This window comes from Schistocerca nitens, chromosome 3 (genome assembly GCF_023898315.1).
Source record: "Schistocerca nitens isolate TAMUIC-IGC-003100 chromosome 3, iqSchNite1.1, whole genome shotgun sequence".
NCBI lineage: Eukaryota > Metazoa > Arthropoda > Insecta > Orthoptera > Acrididae > Schistocerca > Schistocerca nitens.
In genome coordinates this window covers 382,145,460-382,167,048 of record NC_064616.1, presented here as the reverse complement: position 1 = coordinate 382,167,048, position 21,589 = coordinate 382,145,460, and the positions used below count along the sequence as shown (strand labels likewise).

The following is a 21,589-nucleotide window of genomic DNA, read 5'->3' as shown; positions in this document are numbered from 1 at the left end:
TTATTTCAATTTCACATAAGTAAACTATATAAATTTTACTGACCAATACATTTCTTTTCATACGCGTTCCATGCCCTGCTGCAACAGGGAAAAGAAGAGGACCACTGGAAAAATGCTCCTAGTGGAGGACAATAAATGTGAACACATTCCTGTTTACATAAAATACTGAATGAAAAGTGATTTACCATCTGTCTAATTCTACTTTTCTCAGCACCTTCAAAAATCTTCCCAAAAAGTTTGGCAAGAAAACATATTCACACTTTTTTATGCTGAGAGAGAGGATAATGGCAGTGGCAAGAAGACGGAAAAGTAATAAGCAGGTGAGAGCAAGTGATAATAAGAGACAGAGTATACAGGGTGTCTGTGGAGGAAAGGTCAATATTTTGAACAGTGATAGTATAAGTAATTCTGACCAAAAAATGTTATATGAACACAGGTCCGCAAATGCTTCATTAGGGAGGTATGGGTATTGAAAGGAAATTTAATTTTGCAAAATTAATGTGCACATCGTAAACATAGAGGGTGTTTCACTAAATGTGTTTGCCTCTGTAAGTTGCGAAGTAATAGGTGACGGAAATACTTATTGTGGTAGGTCACCATAAGAAACGGTACACTGTCTGCGGAGCTATGAACATAGTTTATTGTGTTATTATCCAAAGATTTACAGCAAATAGATACAATTTTTAAATGGAACAATAGTTGTTTCTATCATGCACTAGAATCAGTAACACCAGCTGTGTATACATCAATTTAAATTACATTCCTATCACTTTTGGTTTGGGAGCTACAACCCTTCAAAGTTTCAGGGACCATCTCAACAACACCTACCCTCCCCCCCTGGATTGGCTGTGGCGGTGCTATTAACTGGCCTCCAAGATCACTTGACCTTACACCTTTAGATTCCTGTTTATGGGGTTGGATGAAATCAGAGGTGCACAAAGTGAGGGTAAATACATGAGATGAACTGCTTCATTGCATGATGGATGCTGCTGAATTGATTAGGAACCAACCACAGGCAACTGAACAAGCAACACAACATGTTATTGCTAGAGCGCAAAAGGGCATTGACATTCATCGCGGGATATTCGAACCTGTTCTGTGAACTGTACAACATCTGTACGATAAGTGTTACAGCCGTTTGTAAATGACATGGTACGTATTTTTCAACCAAATGCATGTAACAAGCATGTTGTAATGCATTATGTACTAAATGCAAAGTAAACAAACATTATGTAAAATGTGTAACATAACTGTACTTCTCTGTTACATTGTTTTCAAGAACATCACATTACAGTACAGTTGTATTGCGTATACATTCTTGTTGTGCACATCAATTTTACAAAATGAAAGTTCCTTTCAATGCCCATACCTCCATAATGAAGCATTTGCGGACCTATGTTCATATAATGTTTTTTGTTCAGAATTACCAGAATTACTTATACTATCACAGTGTAGAATATTGACCTTTACTCCCCAAACACCCTTTATGGCAATGACAATTAGAGGGTGGTGGGGGGGGGGAGGAGGGAGAGGGGGAGGGGAGAGAGAGAGAGAGAGAGAGAGAGAGAGAGAGAGAGAGAGAGAGAGAGCTCCAGCTCTGCTGTATGGTTAAATGATGGCACAGAGACACTAGCAATAGAAAGGGATGAATGAGTAGCAGTAAAAGAGAACAAGAATGACACAGTGAGAGTGAGAAGAGACTGTGGTAGTAGGAAAGAACAAAGGGGACCGTGTCTGTGACACAGGAGATGATGACAGTAACACACGAAGAGATAAGGACAATGAGTTGGGCTGAATGAGTGAGAAAGGGCAACTAGCAGTGGATAGGTATGGGTGCCTTACAACGATGGACTAGTGGGTGTGAGATAGGGAAGCTTGTGGGAGTTTGAGGTGAGTTGCATGTTAAAATAAGTGCGAATCCATTCCCATTCCAAAATTTTTGGGAAACATTTTTAAAGGTGCTGAGAAAGGTAGGATGAGGCAGCTTGTACATCACTTTTCAGTCTGAGTCTTTTAAACAAACAGGAGCATATTCATATTTTGTGCTCCAATAGGGGCGTTTTTCCACTGGTAATTACTTCTTTCTAAAGCCGTAAGGTGTGTGTGTGTGTGTGTGTGTGTGTGTGTGTGGAGTACAGAGGGAAGAGGGCGCACAAACAAACGCATGTACTTAGCAGTTAGTAGTGCAGAATTAAATGATATGATGTATTGGGAAGAAGATGCAACAGTATATTATTCCTAAATGCAAAACAAAACTTAGGAGACCACCCACTAACTTCACTGTGAACAACTGGGAATGCTACAGATGCAGGTAACTTTATACAGCCATAAAAGTGATACTTTTCATTCCACTACCATTACACATCACATGCTTGAAACAAAGTAACAACTTACTGTATGATATTTGTGGAGATAATCTCTCTGGGGTGAGTGATGAGACTTTGGTGTGGATCGACCACTAAGTGGTGGTGATGTGCGCTCAAAACTACGGCCCCGAGCCAAGAGGTTCATGTGCTCCAAGCTCCCAACACGTGACTCAAGTTCTTCAGCACGTGCCTCTGTGCTTTGTTTCTCTTCTTGTATAAGTCTGAAATGCAATACAAATAATTTCTAACACAAATACAAGCAAACCAGTAACAGAATGTAAATCTGACTCACAAAATTACAAAAGTTTCTGATGATTTTTTCAGATTTTTTCTATTTTTCTGCAAGTAAACATGAAGAAACTGGATGTTCAACATCCCATTAAAGTCTGCAAAAGACAAAAGTAGAAATTGGCTTCATCTCTGTTTGTAATTGACCCTACCACCATTTGGCTGATGTGATTTACCTTTCGAGGACTTTTTATATTATTATTTCCATTTCTGTGGTGTGCCAAGGTTCTGGTATGTTCTCGTTTCAAGCTTAAATTTAGTGTTAAACTATTATTCTATGAACACTGAAATGACAGTACACAATATTAGTCATATTATTTAACCATACTTGAATGTTTTATGGATTAAACACAACCAAACGAACTACATACTGAATGTTTCATTCATCAACATCTGTTTTGTATCCATGTATTTGTTTTTTGCATGGGTTACAGCAATAGCTGTTATCAAATCCATTAAGACATGGCATTATTTAGCTCACTGTTCTAACTCCCTTATTCTGAGTTACTAGGAACCATATCTAAAAATGTCCACATCAAAATGATTGCTGTGGATTGCTTGCCAAAGCATGTGCTGCATGAAGTACATCTGTTAGTGTTTATGTTTCTGGCATATTTGTATGTCACACATCTTCCACTTTTGTCTAATAACTCTCCCTCAGCCTCTGTCTCTCTCTCTGGGACATGTGAAATGTCATAGAAGAATTGAAACATGTGCAATAACTGTCTGAGTAATCATTTCTGCAAGATGAAGTTTCATACAAAAGAACAACAATTTTTTTTCCAAATATGTCATTTTATCAGATTTTACATTGTTTTCCTACCCTCATGAACCATAGACGTTGCCAAGGTGGGAGGCTTGTGTGGTTCATAGCATAGGTGCAACCACATTAGAGGGGTATCTGTGGAGAGGTGAGACTAACATATGGTTTTTGAAGATAGGCAGCAGCTTCTTCACTTGCTCCAGGGGCAACAGTCTGATGACTGACTGATCTGACCTTGTAACATCAGACAACAAGGCCTCGCTGTGCTTGTACTGCGAATGGGTAAAAGCAAAGAAAAATTACAGTTGTTATTTTTCTAAAAGACATCCAGCTCTGCTGTATGGTTAAATGATGGCATTCTCTTGGATAAAATTTAAAAAGCGAAATGGATCAGCTAAAGTTAGATATAGTGGGAATTAGTGAAGTTCAGTGGCAGGATGAACAGGACTTCTGGGCAGGTGAGTACAGGGCCTAAATACAAAATCATATAGGGGTAATGCAAGAGTAGGTCTAATAATGAATAAGGAAATAATGATGTTGGTAAGTTTCTATGAACAGAATATTGAACATATTACCCTAGCCAAGTTAGACACGAAGCCAACGCCCACCACAGTAGTACAAGTTCATATGCCAACCAGTTATGCAGATGATGATGACGATGATTAAATTGAAAAAAAAAAAAATAAAAGTAAAAAAATAAAATAAAATACGTATTAAGAGGTAAAAGAAATTATTCAGTTAGTTAAAGAAGAGGAAAACTTAACTGTCATGAGGGACTGGGATTCGACAGTGGGAAAAGATTGAAAACCAAAAATAGTATAACAATATGGACTGGGGGAAAGTAATGAAAGAAAATGGTAACTGGCAGAATTTTGAAAGGAGCATAATTTAATTATTGCTAACATTTTATTTAAGAATTATGAAACATGGAAGAGACTTTGACACCCTGGAAGGTTTCAGGTTGATTATATTATGGTTAGAGGCACATTCTGAAACAATATTTTAAACTGTAAATGGACCATCACACTCTCACTATTTGTTGTGCAATAATATTGTGTCAATATATTTTGCAAAAGTGTGAGGCCAAGAAACAACACATTACTATTGTGCAATATTTATGCCTGGGAAGGTAGAACTCTGCCTTTGTGGTGAACATATCAGCATTTGATTATCTAGAACTCCAATGCATTATGAGCACAATCGCTGTGTACTGCAAAAACAAAAAGGGCAAGGGAAGTGGTAATGGGCAAAAAAGTGGCTTGGAAGGTATTCTGCACAAGGTCAAACTAACATGCTACGAGAACTAGCACAGAGACAGATGCCTATCAAAATATTTTAACGATGAACAAGGAATCATTCAACAGATTCATGAACTTCATTACAGCTTGCATACAGAGAAAAGATACTGTTTGTATACTCATCATATTTCCCTTTCCATAATGTTGGAAGCATTGTGATTCCAATTCCAAAGGAAAGAGGTGCTGACAGTGGGAATATTGCCAAACTATCAGTTCAGCAAATCATGGTAGCAGAATTCTGACACAAATTATTTATAGAAGAATGGAAAGACTGATGGAAAACAACCTCAGGGGAGATCAGTTTGGGTTTCGGAGAAATGTAGTAATATGCGAGGCAATACTGACCCTGTCACTTGTCTTGGAAGACAGATTAAAGAAAGGCAAACCTACATTTACAGCATTTGTAGACTTACAGAAAGGTTTTGGCAATCTTGAATGGAATACACTCTTTGAAATTCTAAAGGTAGAAGCAATAAAAAAAACATAGTGTGAAAGTTTATTTATATATGTACAGAAACCATACAGCAGTTGTAAGAGGCGAAGAGCATGAAAGGGAAGCAGTGGTTTGGAAGGGATTGAGACAGGGTTGTAGCCTAGCCCTGAAATTATTCAATCTGTACACTGAACAAGCAGCAAAGGAAACAAAAGAAAATTTTTGGGAAGGAATAAAGTACAGGAAGAAGTAATAAAAAAACCTATGAGGTTTGCTGATGACACTGTAATCCTCTTAGAGACACCAAAGGATTTGGAAGAGCAGTTTAATGGAATCGACAGTGTCAGTATGGAGGACATAATTTGAGCACCAACAAAACATAAAACATGGGTAATGGAATGTAACTGAATTAAATCAGGCAGTTCTGAGGGATTTAGATTATGAAATGAGACACTAAAAGTAGTAGAAGAGATTTGCTACTTTGGAAATAAAATAGCTGAGGGTGACTGAAGTAGATAGGATATAAAATGTAAACTGGCAATGGCAAGAAAAGCAATTCCGAAGAAGATAAATTTGTTAACATATCAAATGAGTTTAAATGTTAGGAAGTCTCTTCTGAAGATATTTGTCTGCAGTGTAGCATTGTACAGAAGTCAAATGTGGACAATGAACAGTTCAGACAAGAAGAGAGAATAAAAGCTTCCAAGAATGCTAAAGATTAGATGGGTAGATAACATAAATAATGAGGTGGTACTGAATCGATTTCATGAGAAAAGAAATCTGTGGCACAACTTGACTAAAAGAAGGGATTGTTTGATAGCACATGTTCTGAGACATCAAAGAATAATCAACTTAGTAATTGAGGGACGTGTGAGGGATAAAAATTGTACAGGAAGACCAAAGGATGGATACAGTAAGTAGGTTCAAATGGATGTAGGTTGCAGCTGTTATTTGGAGATTAAAAGGCTTGCACAGGCTTTGAAGTGAAGACCACAACAACAACATATTGTTTTTATTTGTAAAATGAATCACTTAATCATTTATTACCACTATATGAAAGAACACACAGAATTTTGCCTTCTGAAGAGAAAAAACTGAAGAGATAATCTATATCTCCGTAATTTCAAAAACTGCTTTTACTCTGCCAGCAATTTTGATGAACCCAGATTTAAATTTTCACTCTGCCGCAGAATGTGCTGTGATATGAAACTTCCTGGCACACTAAAACCATGTGCCAGACCTAGAACTCAGGACCTTTTCTTTTTGTGGACAAGTGCTCTACCAACTGAGCTACCCAAGCATGACTCACAACCTGTCCTCACAGCTTTACTTCTGCCAGTACCTCATCACCTACCTTCCAAACTTCATAGGAGTTCGCTTGTGAAACTTGCAGGACTAGTATTCCAGAAAGAAAATATATTGTAGCAGAGTGTGAACTAATATGAAACTTCCTGGCAGATTATAACTGAGTGCTGGACCAAGACTCAAACTCAGGACCTTTGTCTTCTGCTGGCAAGTGCTCTACTAGCTGAGCTACCCAAGCTAAACCATGTCTCCATAATATCCTTTTTTTCCAGTAGTGCTAGACCTCCAAGTTCCACATGAGAACTTCTGTGAAGTTTGGAAGGTAGGAGATGAGGTACTAGCAGAAGTAAAGCTGTGAGGATGAGTCTTCAGTTGCCCTTGAGTAGCTCAGTTGTCAGAGCACTTGCTCACAAAAGGCAAAGGTCTTGAGTTTGAATCTCAGTCCAGCACACAGTATTTATCTGCCAAGAAGTTTCAACTTTGATGAAGCTTGCAATGGCATAAAGATAATATACAGATTCATGTATTAACATACCATGATACACAGTTGTTTAGCCATGTTGATAGTCTTGTTTCTTTTGTGATAATGTAGTGTAGTCATTGCTAGAAACAGAAGAACTGAGCATGGACTTTAGTAGACTGATGTGAACAAAATGCAACTAACAATCTAATACAGGAGAGATGGATATGAATAATGTGACTGTAGACACTTCATGATATTTCATATTCACTGTACAGCAGTATCACACAGAACACCATATCCTTGTAACACTTTGTTTGGTTCTAAGATACGCTTTCCACACTGATTCTTATATGTACCTTACAAGACAACAAATATTGGTCTTGTTAAAGCTGAATATGGCTATCAACTAGTAATGTCACACCATGTTACATTGTACTGTGCACAAAACAGTGTCCTTCAGAAAATTTCTACCCACATACAATATATATATACTAACAATGAATACACAAAATAAGATCTGTCCCCACACAAAGCTGGCAATGCTATAGCAGAAAATACCCGTCCCAGGTGGTACCAGAACTATCATTTTGACTCTTTACCATTACAATCCTTAATGCTGTTATTCTTTGAACACATGGTTGTAACTGACATTGATTTATTTATTGCCTCATTTTTGCCATTGTAACAGAATAGTATTTTACTGTTACACTTCAGATTCCCTTTCTACAGTGTATCTTCTATTATTTTTGACTTCCTAATTTCACATTATTTGCATATACATTGAGAAAGTGTAACTGGATTGCTTCTAAATAAAATGACCAATATGCTACAGTTTTTGGTGAGATTAAGATCAACTAAAAGGAAGGATACAGAGCACACTGTGACCGACAAGGAAGGGGACTTGAACATCACTCTTCACGAATACAAGTACAGTGCATTAACTAATGTTCTACATCTCATGTGGAAAAGTTAAGCAGACCTCACCCCTCATTCTCTCTCATTCACTTAGAGAAAATTCACATTCACATTTTTGTGTAAATAATTGTTCTAAGTGAGTCATCTGTTGTAATTTCATTTCAAACTGTAATTAACCTATGGAGTAATGCATAGTAATATAGTATTCTGCAACAGAATAAAGCTAAAAAACACTAAATGACACACTGCAGTTTCCAGCTGGTTACAATCTTAGTGTGTGTGTGTGTGTGTGTGTGTGTGTGTGTGTGAGAGAGAGAGAGAGAGAGAGAGAGAGAGAGAGACTAATACAAAACTCGAGGATTTTTGGGTGTAAGAAGTTACTTTGTTGCTCAGCTTTGGTGAATGAGTGTATTTCATTTGTTTTCAGTTACCAGAACAGTTGTTCAAAATACACTCTGTTACTACAAATGAGTAATTTCAAAAGTAAAAATATAATATTAATGTAAAAGTTTCCTTTATCAAACAGAATAGTAGCATTCAAAGATATATATGGAGAAGTGGAAATTTATTACACTATTTCTTTGCAAGACTTATTACCACTATTATCATACCAATCACACTAACTTTCCATGAAATGTATAAACCCCCCCCCCCCCCTCACAATGCACCCCATGCCTCCACAACACTTACATGAAAGTAAAATAAACTCCATACACTATCATACTGACTGTCATACTATATGACATTGGCCCGCTGACTGATCATTTCATTTCATATTCTGCATGAGGTGTCATTTGAATGCATTACCAACGTGGGGAGAGTGTGTATACATATACGTGTGTGTGTGTGTGTGTGTGTGTGTGTGTGTGTGTGTGTGTGTGTGTGTGTGTGTGTGTGTGTGTAAGGGGGTGAGGATGCAAAATAATCCGGATATATCAATCCTTGTCATTGATGAAAGCTTCCCCTATTGTACGCATGGTGTTCAATGGAACCCGTTTCATTCTATGTTAAATTCTTTGGTAGTATATAAGGTTCAATCAAAAGTTTCAATATCCTACTTAAACATGCTGGCCACTTAGCTATGGATGTTTGTAAAACATTTATACAATTCTATTTAAATGCATATTGTGCCTTCTTGTCAGCATCCCACATTAAAATTACTGTCTCTGATGGGTGAGTCACTTCAAAGTACTAATAGTTATAAGTTTGCATGTTCAACGGATCAATATTACACATCATTCTTGGTTAGAAATACGAGAAGCAAATTATTCACATAACTGCCTCAAATTTTTTTCCAGTGCTTTGTACTTAATCATGTTCAATTTCTTCTCTCTCTCTCTCTCTCTCTCTCTCTCTCTCTCTCTCTCTCTCAAAAAAAAAAAAAAAAAATAAAATAAAATAAAATAAAATAAAAAATATTATATATTCACATTGGAAATTTGTAAATGGAGTAGGGAGAGTTATCATGTAGATATGATTTCATGTAAGTCTGCAGGCTTTCATGGTCGCTGTCACTAAAGTTAAAATTTTCTGGGTTGTTAGGCCACATCATATTTCCTCTAAAATAATCAATGTTTTGACCCCTCTGCTGGGATTTTCTTCAGGATATTCTGGTGTCCGGTGTTCTAGGAATAGTGGACACTGGAAGATCCTGAAGAAGATCCCAGCAGAGGGTCGAAATGTCTATTACTTTAGAGGAAATATGATATGGCCTAACAACTCAAAAGATTTTAAGTTTAGATATGATTTCAGTTTGTGTTTGAAGTTGATTTTGTTATCTATTAAATTCTTTACATCACTGGGTAGGGGTTCAAAAACCTTTAATGGCTGAATACCTCACTCCCATCTGTGCCACACTACGGATGAGCAGTGGGTACTGTAAAGTCATTTCTCCTTTTAGCATTACGTCTGTGAATTTTATGTTGTTTTCAAACTATAGCTGATTGTTAACAACCAACCTCATAATGGAACAAATGTTCATGCAGCTGATGTCAGTATGTCCTACTGTTTAAAGAGCTGTATAAAGCTTACCTTATTTCATTGTTGATAGCATCCAACTGCTCTTGTAACATCATTGCCAGAGTCTGAGCATCAGTATGTCCTGATGGAGAAAGTATTTCTGCAGCACTGAAGATGCTCTCATTGTCTTCACCTTCTGCATCACTCGAGGCATCAAATGCCTGCTGAACATTTGCCAAGACATGTGCCTGCTGCAGTTTTTCCCAGTCTTGACAGATGCCCATTGATACCTAAACACAAAAATTGTGTTACTTTACAGAAACACAGTACCATCAGCATACATAATTTTCTTATTATGTTGCAAGTAAATAGGACAATCACATCAACTGCATTCTTTAGGTCTTTAAGATAATTAGATGTACAAGAAAACACATTATTTAAAGGTACTTTGAGAATATAGAAAGTAGATTTAAACAAATAAACTGGACTTCATGTCGGCAACCCTGCACAAGGCAAGACTGTAATTTTATGTCCACAGATCATAGCAGGGGTTTAGAAAGCATCACTCATGCACAACTCAGATTGCCCTATTCTCACATGACATACTGCGAACTATGGATGAAGGGTAACAGGCAGATTCCATATTTCTAGATTACCAGAAAGCATTTGACACAGTGCCCCACTGCAGGCTGCTAACTAGGTGTGAGTATATGGAATAAGTTCACAGGTATGCGAGTGGCTCAAAGACGTTTTAAGTAACAGAACCCAGTATGTTGTCCTTGATGGTGAGTGTTCACCACAAGCAAGGGTATCATCAGGAATGCCCCAGGGAAGTGCGATAGGACCGCTTTTGTCTTCTATATAAATAAATGATTTGGCGGACAGGGTTGGCAGCAATCTGTGGTTGTTAGCTGATGATACTGTGGTGTACAGTAAGGTGTCAAAGTTCAGTGACTGCAGGAAGATACAAGACAACTTAGACAAAATTTCTAGTTAGTGTGATGAATGGCAGCTAGCTCTAAATGTGGAAAAATGCAAGTTAATGTGAATGAATAGGAAGAACAAACCTGTATTGTTTGGATACAGTATTACTAACGTCCTGCTTGTCACAGTCAAGTCATCTAAATATCTGGGTGCAACGTTGCAAAGCGATATGAAATGCAACATGCATGTGAGAACTGTGGTAGGGAAGGCGAATGACTTCGATTTATTAGGAAAATTTTAGGAAAGAGTGGTTCAGCCATAAAGGAGACTGCATATAGCATGCTGGTGGGATCTATTCTTGCTTAAGAATTTGGGATCCATATCATGTTGGACTGAAGGAAGACATTGAAGCAATCAGATTTGTTACCGGTAGGTTTGAACAACATGCAAGTCAGAGAGAGATGCTTTAGGAACTCAATTGGAACTCTCTGGAGAGAAGGCAATGTTCTTTTCGAGAAACACTATTGAGAAAATTTAAGGAACTGGTATTTGAAGGAGACTGCCAAACAATTCTACTGCCACCAACATACATTGTGCGTAAGGACTATGAAGATAAGAATCAAGAAATCAGGGATAATTTGAACAAATATAGACAGTCGTTTCTCCCTCGCCCTATTTGCATGTGGAACAGAAAAGGAAATGGCTAGTAGTGGTACAGAGTACCCTCTACCACACACTGCTGGTGGCTTGTGGCATATCTATGTAAATGTAGATGTAGAAGAATCACGAGTTATTGTATTCTAATAAAGATAAGTCATTTAGATTGTAGTAACAATTAATTTAGTACAGATTCCTCAATAAATATGTGTATTAGTGTGTTTTTTAAGCTTATTATTAAAGGTTTTAGTTTTTCTTATGTAATATTCCAGAAAACGTGAAAAGATCATACAGTCAGGTTGTCGTCATATTTCCTTTTATGTTTGAATGCAGTAAACTTAGAGCATATCACTTAATTTTTCATTTCACTTTCCAGCAATTTAGGTAGAGTGCACTTCTGCATTATTTAGTTCACATTTGCAGGAAGTAGTGCAAATTTTACGTTGTTGATTCAGAAACTTTGTATTAGTAGTTTGTTTACTTACAATTGCATAGTCCTAATTTTTGTAAACCTGTTTCTTATTTATTGGTAACTCAGTTAATTGACTTAATGTTACTAAACTATTACACTTAGTGAGAAGGGCTCCAACTTCCTGTAGAACTGTTAGGTCCAGGCTTTGGTGTTATGGGTGCTGTAGTTAATACCATATGGGTGACTGTCATGGTATGGCAAGTGGGGAACTATATGAAGCTTTTCAGTTGTTTTGTAGGACATATACTAAAGATAGGAAAATAGTGGAAATGGAGGGGAAAATTGCTGCCCTTCAGGCTGAATAATACAAGATCAGGAAAGGTCCACGTCTACATAGATACTCTGCAAGCCACCTTAAGGTGTGTGGCGGAGGGTACCCTGTATCCCTACTTGTCATTTCCCCTCCTGTCCCACTCGCAAATAGAGTGAGGGAAAAATGTCTGTCTGTAAGGCTCCATATGAGCCCTAATTTTTCGTACCTTACCTTTGTGGTCCTTATGTGTAATGTATGTTGGCAGGAGCACAATCATTTGGCAGTCAGCTTGAAATGCCTGTTCTCTAAACTTCCTCAATAGTGTTTCCTGAAAAGAAGGTAGCTTCGCGCATATATCTTTTCACAGACACATGAATCTCCACTAACCTTCGCTTGTCGTCATTTGTATGTCCCCTGTTGAACCTAGAGTGCAACAGCCTGTTTTCCTCAGCATCTTACGAATTTCGTTATTAAACCATGGTGGGTCTTTTCCATCTTTTATCCGCTTACTAGGCACGTAACTTTCCACACCATGGTTTACAATCTGCTTAAAGTTTGCCCATAATTCCTCGACATCCACTGTACTGGTACTAAGTGATGCCAGCTCACTGTTTAAATAAGATGTTAATTATTGCTTATCTGGGGTACATGAAAGGAGCCTCCACGAAGATTGCAATGATTTCCGACCAAGATAAGACTTGCAATCAGGTGTACCCTGGGCGTCAGGTTTCTCTGACGGCTGATCCTTTCACACCAGAAACATCATCTTGGTCCTTTTCAGGACCACAGTTGACCATCATATCGATGGATATAGAAGGTATATCATCACCAAAAGAAGAACTGTTACAAGGGCTGTGCAGACAAACCGAGTGCGATGTACTCTGCATACAGGAGACCCACAGAAGCTGTGAAATGAGCAGACCAAAAAATAAACGGAATGCGACTGGCTACGGAAAGACCCCACCCAAAATACGGAAGTGCTATATTTGTCCAACCAAATATACAGATATCATCATCATCCTTTACTGAAGCAAATGATATTGAAATCTTAACTTTAGAAATCAAAGGCTGTACAGTCACATCCGTATACAAACCACTGGACGTTGATTGGTTCAAATGGCTCTGAGCACTATGGGACTTAACTGCTGTGGTCATCAGTCCCCTAGAACTTACAACTACTTAAACCTAACTAACCTAAGGACATCACACGCATCCATTCCCGAGGCAGGATTCGAACTTGCGACTGTAGCGATCATGCGGTTCCAGACTGAAGCACCTAGAACCGCACGGCCACACCGGCCGGCCCGGACATTGATCTCAAAATCAATCTACCTGATAACTTTTATAGTCGACACACAAATAGTGACTGGTGACTTCAGCTGCCACAGTACCACGTGGAGCTGTGAGCATGATGATGAGAATGGTACAGCATTACAAGAATGGGTGGAAGGCAATCATCTGAGCCTTATATATGACCCTAAGCAACCTGCATCTTTCAACAGCGGCAGATGGAAACTGGGATACAACCCCGAACTGATATTTTGCAGCAAGAACATCTCACAAAAGTGCATAAAAACTGTCTGCAACCCTATTACAAATACACAGCACAGACCGATCATGTGTGAAATTTATGCAGCAGTTAGACCACAGACAGTTCCGTTCAGAAGGAGCTTTAACTTCAGGAAAGCCAAATGGCCGAAGTTTACAGAAACGCTGGACGCTGCAGTTCCCAATATTGAACCTTCACCAGACTCGTATGATACTTTTGCGAGGGCTGTAAAGAGGTGCTCCAGAACTGCAATTCCTCGAGGTTGTCGAACATCATACATTCCTGGTCTAACTTCAGAACTCAGTGCTCAATTTACAGAGTATAAGGTACTATTCGAAGAAGATCCATTCGGCGAGACAACGCTATCGGCTGGGAATAAACTTATTGCATCTCTGAAAGAATCCAAAAGGAATTCTTGGGTTAAAACTATGGAAGAACTTGATCTCATCAGAAACAGTCATAAAGCGTTGAGATGATGGAGATGCCTCAATAACGACCCAACCAGATCCACAGCACACTGCAACATTACTGCAGATCAGATAGCACACCAACTGCTCATGAATGGGAAAGGAAGCCATAGAATCAAAGTTCCGAAAGTACAGCAAGAGGCCCAAGAACAAACAAGGGATCTGACTCTCCCAATCGAGATATCTGAATTAAACGAGGCTATTAAGGAGAGCAAAACTGGTAAAGCATCCAGTCCAGATGCCCTCCGTATGGAGCAAATCAAGAATTTCGGCCCAGAAACAAGGAGTGGATCCTGCAGCTTTTCAACAACTGTATGAACCAGTGCCAAATACTTAGCCTTTTGAGTCACCTTTATAAGCTGTTCGAACGTATGATTCTGAATAGAATCCTACCAGTAATAGACCCTCTTCTCATACCCGAACAAGCAGGATTTCGACCAAACAGAAGCTGCACAGGGCAACTTTTGAATCTCACTCAGTTTATAGAGGATGGCTTTGAAAGCCGTCGAGTAACGGGCATGGTCTTCATGGATCTCACAGCAGCGTATGATACTGTCCATCATTGGTTACTCAATGCAAAATTATACAATATGATCAAGAACGCCCACCTCATTAGACTACTCAGCACTCTCCTCCAAAACCGCAGGTTTTTTGTTGAATTTCAAGGACAACACAGTCGCTGAAGAGCACAGGAAAATGGTCTACCTCAGGGAAGCGTTTTGGCTCCACTTCTCTTCAACATTTATACCAACGACCAGCCATTGACCCCAGGCACAAGGAGATTCTTATATGCAGATGACCTAGCCCTTGCTACGCAGAGCTTATGCTTTGAAAGAGTGGAAAGAAACCTGACAACATCACTTAGAACACTGTCAAGTGACTACAATTGGAACCAACTCAGACCAAACCCTTCGGAGACACAAGTGTATGTCTTTCATTTAAGGAACAGGGAAGCTAATCGTGAGCTACATACTGCATGGTCAGGCATCCAACTCCAGCATCATCACGCACCTAAATACTTGGGAGTCACTCTCGATAGAACTCTCACATTCAAAACTCACTGCAAGAACACCAAAATGAAAATCTCCGCTCGAAACAACCTAATTCGCAAACTAGCTGGGACACAGTGGGGGATCACATCCACAGGACAGTTCTGGATTCGCCGCTCAGTTGTATACTCGCCACCGACTTGTGTACCTGCTAGTCAGTTGTGTGTTCATCGCAGCAGAGTTGTTGTCTGCCGTCAGCCGACGCTGACCTAGCCGCTCCGACTCGAACTAGACAGATTTCTGTAGACCATGTTCACCACTGTGTTCTGTATCGTCGTTAATAAAGATAAGTACCGACTTTCATTTAATCCGAGTGTTTTGGTTTTCATCTTTCTGTTCACTGTTCCAGCGGACCGGTCGGCCCGCTATTAAAAGTGTGGCGGTGACTTCGTAGGCCGTTTCTACAGTGAAGTGTTGTCGCTACGAAGGCCGTCACAAAACTGGCGACGAGGACTTCCGAACTCGTGTGCAGGGCTGGTTTAACTTGTTTCTTGAGATAGAATTTTGGGGGCTGGTTTAATTTGTGTTCACTATGTCTGCCGAATTACAACAGTTGATCTTGTTACAGAGTCAGCAAATACAAAGTCTGGTGGAAGCAATCACCAAACAAGCGGCTAATCCACCACCACACAAGGAACAAGCACAGGCAGCTCCGCCTTTTCGTGCTTTTGAGGCATCACGAGAAGAATGGCAAGAATATTTCGCGCAGTTGCAGGCACACATGTCAGTCTACAAAATCACAGGTAATGAGCGGCAGCTTTATTTAATTTCCACTGCAGGCGTGGAAGTCTATAGACTACTTTGTAAGTTGTTTCCGGAATCCAAGCCAGAAGCTTTAGACTATGACGTTGTTGTTACCAAGCTTGCTGAGTATTTCGAGTCGAGAGTTCATGTGGCAGCAGCCAGATTCAAGTTCTTCAGATTAAAGAAACTGCCACATCAATCTAATAAACAGTGGTTAACAGATTTACGGGGCCTCACCCGTCAGTGCCGATTTAATTGAGTGTGTGGAGCTTCCTACAGTGATGTCATGTTACGAGACGCTATTACTCAAAACATTGCAGATTCTCGTATTCGTGCTGCTATCTTAAAGTTGCCTGACCCGTCATTAGAGACTGTGATGAACATTATTGAAGCCCAAGATACTTTTGACTATGCTGAGTGTGAGTTAGATCAGCCATGTATTTCTCAAATTGCCTGTGCTAAGCAAGTTATGTCACGCCCGCGGCCCCACCGGCAGAGTCAGACTGTAAATACTAGCCGGCCGCGTCATGATAAACACATTCGTCAGCCGCGTGTGCAAAATGATAGAGTTAAGTCTTGCCCTAAGTGTGTTCTTGCTCATCCTCGTGAACGTTGCCCGTTAAGAAACGCGGCTTGTCACTTTTGTCAAAGGAAAGGACACATCCAGACTGTTTGTTTGCGTAAACGCAAGAACAATTCTAGTGCTGCCCAGCCCATGGATATTCATGTTCTTCAAAGCCAGCCCGCCCAGAAGGTCGCGTTTAAAGACTCTTCCACGGTTCGTGTGGGTAATAAACTTGTTCGCAATAAGCCACCCACCCAGCCCTCTGATATGCGTCCCGAGCGTACTTCAAACGCTGTAAACAGTAATGTACAGACTGCAAGTGAAGCAGGAGTTGTTGTTCCACCCGCCCAACCCACGAGTTGTCGTAAGCAGCGACCACGCGCTAAACACGCTGATTTTGTGTCTTCCGCCTCCGCTGCACCGATCCAGAGACAGTGTAATAAACTATTTGTGAAGCTACGCATCCAGGATAAGACCTTCAATTTTCAATTAGACACTGGTGCGTCTGTGACTCTCATAAATAGTGCTACGTATGCGGCTATCGGCCGCCCTAAACTTTCAGCGGCTAAACATTCTTTGGCTACTTATAGTGGCGAACACATTCCTGTGTTAGGTGTATGTAGCGTGCCAGCCACATTCCGGGGCAACACAAAAACAGTTTCATTCACAGTGCTCCGCGCTATAGACAGTGTAAACATTTTCGGATTAGACTGTTTTGACTTGTTTGGCCTGTCTATCCAAGACAATGTGTTGCAACTTAATTCTGTTGTTGTTCCTCAAGACAGCATAACCGATTTGTGTAACCAATACAGTGACATATTTAAATACGAACTCGGTTGTGCTGCGAACTTTGCCGCTCATATTACGTTAAAAGATAATGCTCAGCCTCGATTTTTTCGTGCTCGTCCAGTGCCTCACGCCCTCCGGGCACCTGTAGAAGATGAACTTCGTCGTTGGCAAAACAACGGTGTTATTCAACCCATTTCAGCGAGCCAGTGGGCTTCTCCCTTAGTTATTATAAAGAAACCGTCTGGCAAGTTACGTTTGTGTGCTGATTTTAAGTCGACAGTTAATCCTCAGACTGTCATTGATTCTTTTCCTTTACCTAGACCGGACGAGCTGATGGATAAGTTAGGGGAAGCTTGTTTCTTTTCCAACATTGATCTCCGTGAAGCATATTTGCAATTGCCCGTCGACGAGCAATCACAACAGTATTTTGTCATAAACACGTCATTGGGGTTGTTCCGTTTTCTGCGTTCGCCTTTTGGTTGTGCGTCAGCTCCAGCTGTTTTTCAGCGTTTTTTGTCCCAACTTTTGGCTAATGTGCCATCGTGTTGCACCTATTTAGACGATATTGTTGTGTCCGGTCGGACGCCTGCTGAACATTTCCGTAATTTGGAGTGTTTGTTTACAGTGTTGTCTCAGGCAGGCCTACGTTGCAACATCGATAAATGTTCATTTTTCCTTACGGAGTTGGAGTATCTGGGACATGTTATTAATGCTCAAGGCATTCATCCCTCCCAGTCACATTTAGCAGCTATTCGTGATTTGCCCGCCCCTCGCAATCTGCATGAATTGCAAGCAGTTCTTGGCAAATTGACATATTATATTAGGTTTATACCTAATGCCTCACAGATTGCTGCACCGTTGCATCGTCTCCGCCGTAAGAATGTTCCGTTTGTGTGGTCAGCTGATTGCCAATCAGCCTTTCAGCAGCTTAAAGAGGCTTTATTGAATGATCGTTGTCTGGTCCATTACGACCCTGACAAGCCTCTGGTGTTAGCTTGTGATGCCTCTTCTTTCGGCCTCGGTGCTGTGTTGTCTCACCGAGTCGGTAACACCGAACGTCCTATTGCGTTCGCCTCTAAATTGCTAAACAAAGCTCAGTGTAATTATAGCCAATTGGACAAGGAAGCGTTGGCTATTGTGTTCGGTTGGTTGGTTGGTTGGTTTGGGGAAGGAGACCAGACAGCGAGGTCATCGGTCTCATCGGATTAGGGAAGGAAGTCGGCCGTGCCCTTTGAAAGGAACCATCCCGGCATTTGCCTGGAGCGATTTAGGGAAATCACGGAAAACCTAAATCAGGATGGCCGGACGCGGGATTGAACCGTCGTCCTCCCGAATGCGAGTCCAGTGTCTAACCACTGCGCCACCTCGCTCGGTATATTGTGTTCGGTGTCACAAAATTCCATCACTACCTCTATGGTAGACCATTCTATTTAGTAACAGATCACAAGCCTCTGACGTCGCTGTTTCATCCGTCTAAACCAGTTCCTCAGCGGACAGCTCAGAGACTACAACGTTGGGCTCTTTTGTTATCACAATACCAGTATGAGATACTGTATCGCCCTACAGCTCAGCATGCAAACGCTGACGCGCTTTCTAGATTGCCGATTGCTGCGGATGATGTCTTCAATTCCTCTGACGACTCTTGCCATCAGATTGACGCCGATGAGCATCAATCCCTCCGGGATTTTCCGATTGATTATCGTCAGGTGGCACATGCGACAGCTACAGATCCTCATCTGAGTTTACTATTACGTTTTGTTCAACGTGGTTGGCCGTCCAAGGCAAAGGACATATCGGATCCTGTGGTTCGTCGCTATTATCCGTAACGTCATCTGTTGTCTGTTTCGCATGGAGTTTTGCTGTTACGCACCGAGAATGACCAGCTTCGTGCAGTGGATCCCCACGTGCTCCAATCCAAGGTCCTCGACTTGTTGCATCAAGGTCATTGGGGAGTGGTCCGCACCAAGCAGCTTGCCCGCAGTCATTGTACATGGATCGGCATTGATGAGCAGATTACGCAGATGTCTACAGATTGTTCGACGTGTGCCGAACACCAAGCTGCTCCACCTCAACGCTATTTTGAGTGGGCAAGCCCTGCCGGTCCCTGGCAGCGAGTACATATTGATTTCGCTGGTCCATATTGGCATTCTCGTTGGCTCATCGTGATAGATGCATTTAGTAATTTTCCATTTGTTGTGCCCATGCAGTCTACAACGTCTGCACAAACTATACAGGCGTTGACTTCAATTTTTTGTATTGAGGGTCTTCCAGAAGTTTTAGTGTCTGACAATGGTCCACAATTTACCTCTGCTGAATTTGAAGGTTTTTGTTCTGCCAATGGCATTCGCCATGTTCTTACTCCGCCGTTCCACCCTCAATCGAATGGTGCAGCGAAACGTTTTGTACGCACATTCAAGGATCATATGGACCGCCTTCGTGCTACGCACTCTCGTCAGCAGGCCCTCATCCCGTTCCTGTCGTCGTACCGGACCACGCCACGCGACGGCCCTTCGCCTGCGGAGCTTCTCCACGGCCGTCGTCATCGCACCCTACTACGGTTGTTGCACCCCCCGGATCGACCCGCCGCTTCTGAGCATCGCACGCATTTTCAGCGCAACGACACCGTTTTTTTCAGAGTTTATCACGGTCGCCGTTGTTTGGAACGTGGTACCGTGATAAGTGTCCAGGGTCGCGGTTTTTATACTGTTCAAGGTGCTACTGGGGTGCACAGGAGGCATCAGAACCAGTTGCGCCACGCTGGCCACCCGGATTCTGCCGCTCGTTCTTTGTCCACAGATTTGGTCCGCGGCGGGTTCCAGCCGCGCCTTCCGACTTCGCTGCCGCCCCCAGGGCAGCAGCAGCAGCCGTCGCCGCTACCACGCCGACAGCCCGTCCCGTTGATGCCTCCCGCGCAGCTTCATGCGGGAGCGCCCCAGGTGGTCGCTCCGGCGCCTGCGGTCCCTCTTCAGTCGCCACCGCCTTCGGAGCTGATGGACGTCGACCCCTCAGCCTTCCCAAGCGGTGGCTGTGCAGCCTGTACTGCAGCCGCTTTCCTTGGGCACCCCCAAGGAGTCTGACACCGCAGCGCCTTGTCCGGCACCCACTCAGCAGCCGTCGACGCAGCGTCAGGAGACGCTGCCTCTCTTCGTGGGTCCCGACGCCCCATCGCGTCCAGTACTAGAAGCTGCGCCCGTGGTCACAGGCGTGCACCCTGACCTCGGTTTTCAGTCGGTGTTTCCCGAGGCCCCGCGCAGGCAATGCTGGGGTGTGGACCGGGGACTGCCACCGACAACAGTCTCCGCCCCGGTCTCTTCTGCTGCGTCTGCGGCCAGACCCCTCCCCCGCCGTCGACGCCCGCCACGTCATTATTCAACGACGGTGCGGCGATTTGGGGGAGAGGAGTGTTATATCCTAGCCAGTAATGCCAACCGAGCCCGCTGCCAAAAGGTTGGCAGCATCAAAGTCCGGACGCCGTCCGCATAAGCGGCGCCAGCGATACAGGAAATCGCCGCAAGTCTGCGCGCGCCACCGCTGGCTTCTGGCTTCTTAAGCGCTGGAGTCGCGAGCGCTAGGACAGTTCTGGATTCGCCGCTCAGTTGTATACTCGCCACCGACTTGTGTACCTGCTAGTCAGTTGTGTGTTCATCGCAGCAGAGTTGTTGTCTGCCGTCAGCCGACGCTGACCTAGCCGCTCCGACTCGAACTAGACAGATTTCTGTAGACCATGTTCACCACTGTGTTCTGTATCGTCGTTAATAAAGATAAGTACCGACTTTCATTTAATCCGAGTGTTTGGGTTTTCATCTTTCTGTTCACTGTTCCAGCGGACCAGTCGGCCCGCTATTAAAAGTGTGGCGGTGACTTCGTAGGCCGTTTCTACAGTGAAGTGTTGTCGCTACGAAGGCCGTCACAAAACTGGGTATAATGCAGAGTGTGATCTTGCGAAGATAGCATCAGCATTGAAACATACCAATGTTGAGTTTGTATCTGCTCTCAGATGCCACAATGAATCTCATCTGAATTCTTCTGCTAGCAGAGTTAATTTGGAGATGGAACGGCTGCTTATTTCAGGTGCTGGGGCACATTTTGGCCTGGTTCCTGTTGATTACCTAGTAGATGGGATTATACTAGGCATGGCCTTCACCTCATTAGAAGGGGAAGGGTAAACTGACTGGGCAAATAGCAGAAAATTTATGGGGTGAAGGCATTGTCATGAGTGATAAAATACCAGTGGTTACAGGGTTCAGAACAGCACTTTTTTAATTTTGCAAGGACAGAAAGAAACTAAGTTTTAAAAGGAGGTTAGTTAGGATTGAAAGAAACATTCAGT

General features: G+C 41.9%; 1 protein-coding gene across 1 annotated transcript in view; it reads right to left on the bottom strand.

Annotated features, from left to right (window-relative positions):
* Positions 1-21,589, bottom strand: part of LOC126249243 (liprin-alpha-1) — a 401,613-nt gene that overhangs the window by 110,120 nt on the left and 269,904 nt on the right. The window contains exons 15-16 of the mRNA XM_049950901.1: positions 9,863-10,080; positions 2,395-2,587 (exon numbers count right to left, since the gene is read on the bottom strand). Of these exons, the coding sequence (XP_049806858.1) occupies positions 2,395-2,587; positions 9,863-10,080 (411 nt within the window). The remainder of the gene's footprint in view (positions 1-2,394; positions 2,588-9,862; positions 10,081-21,589) is intronic.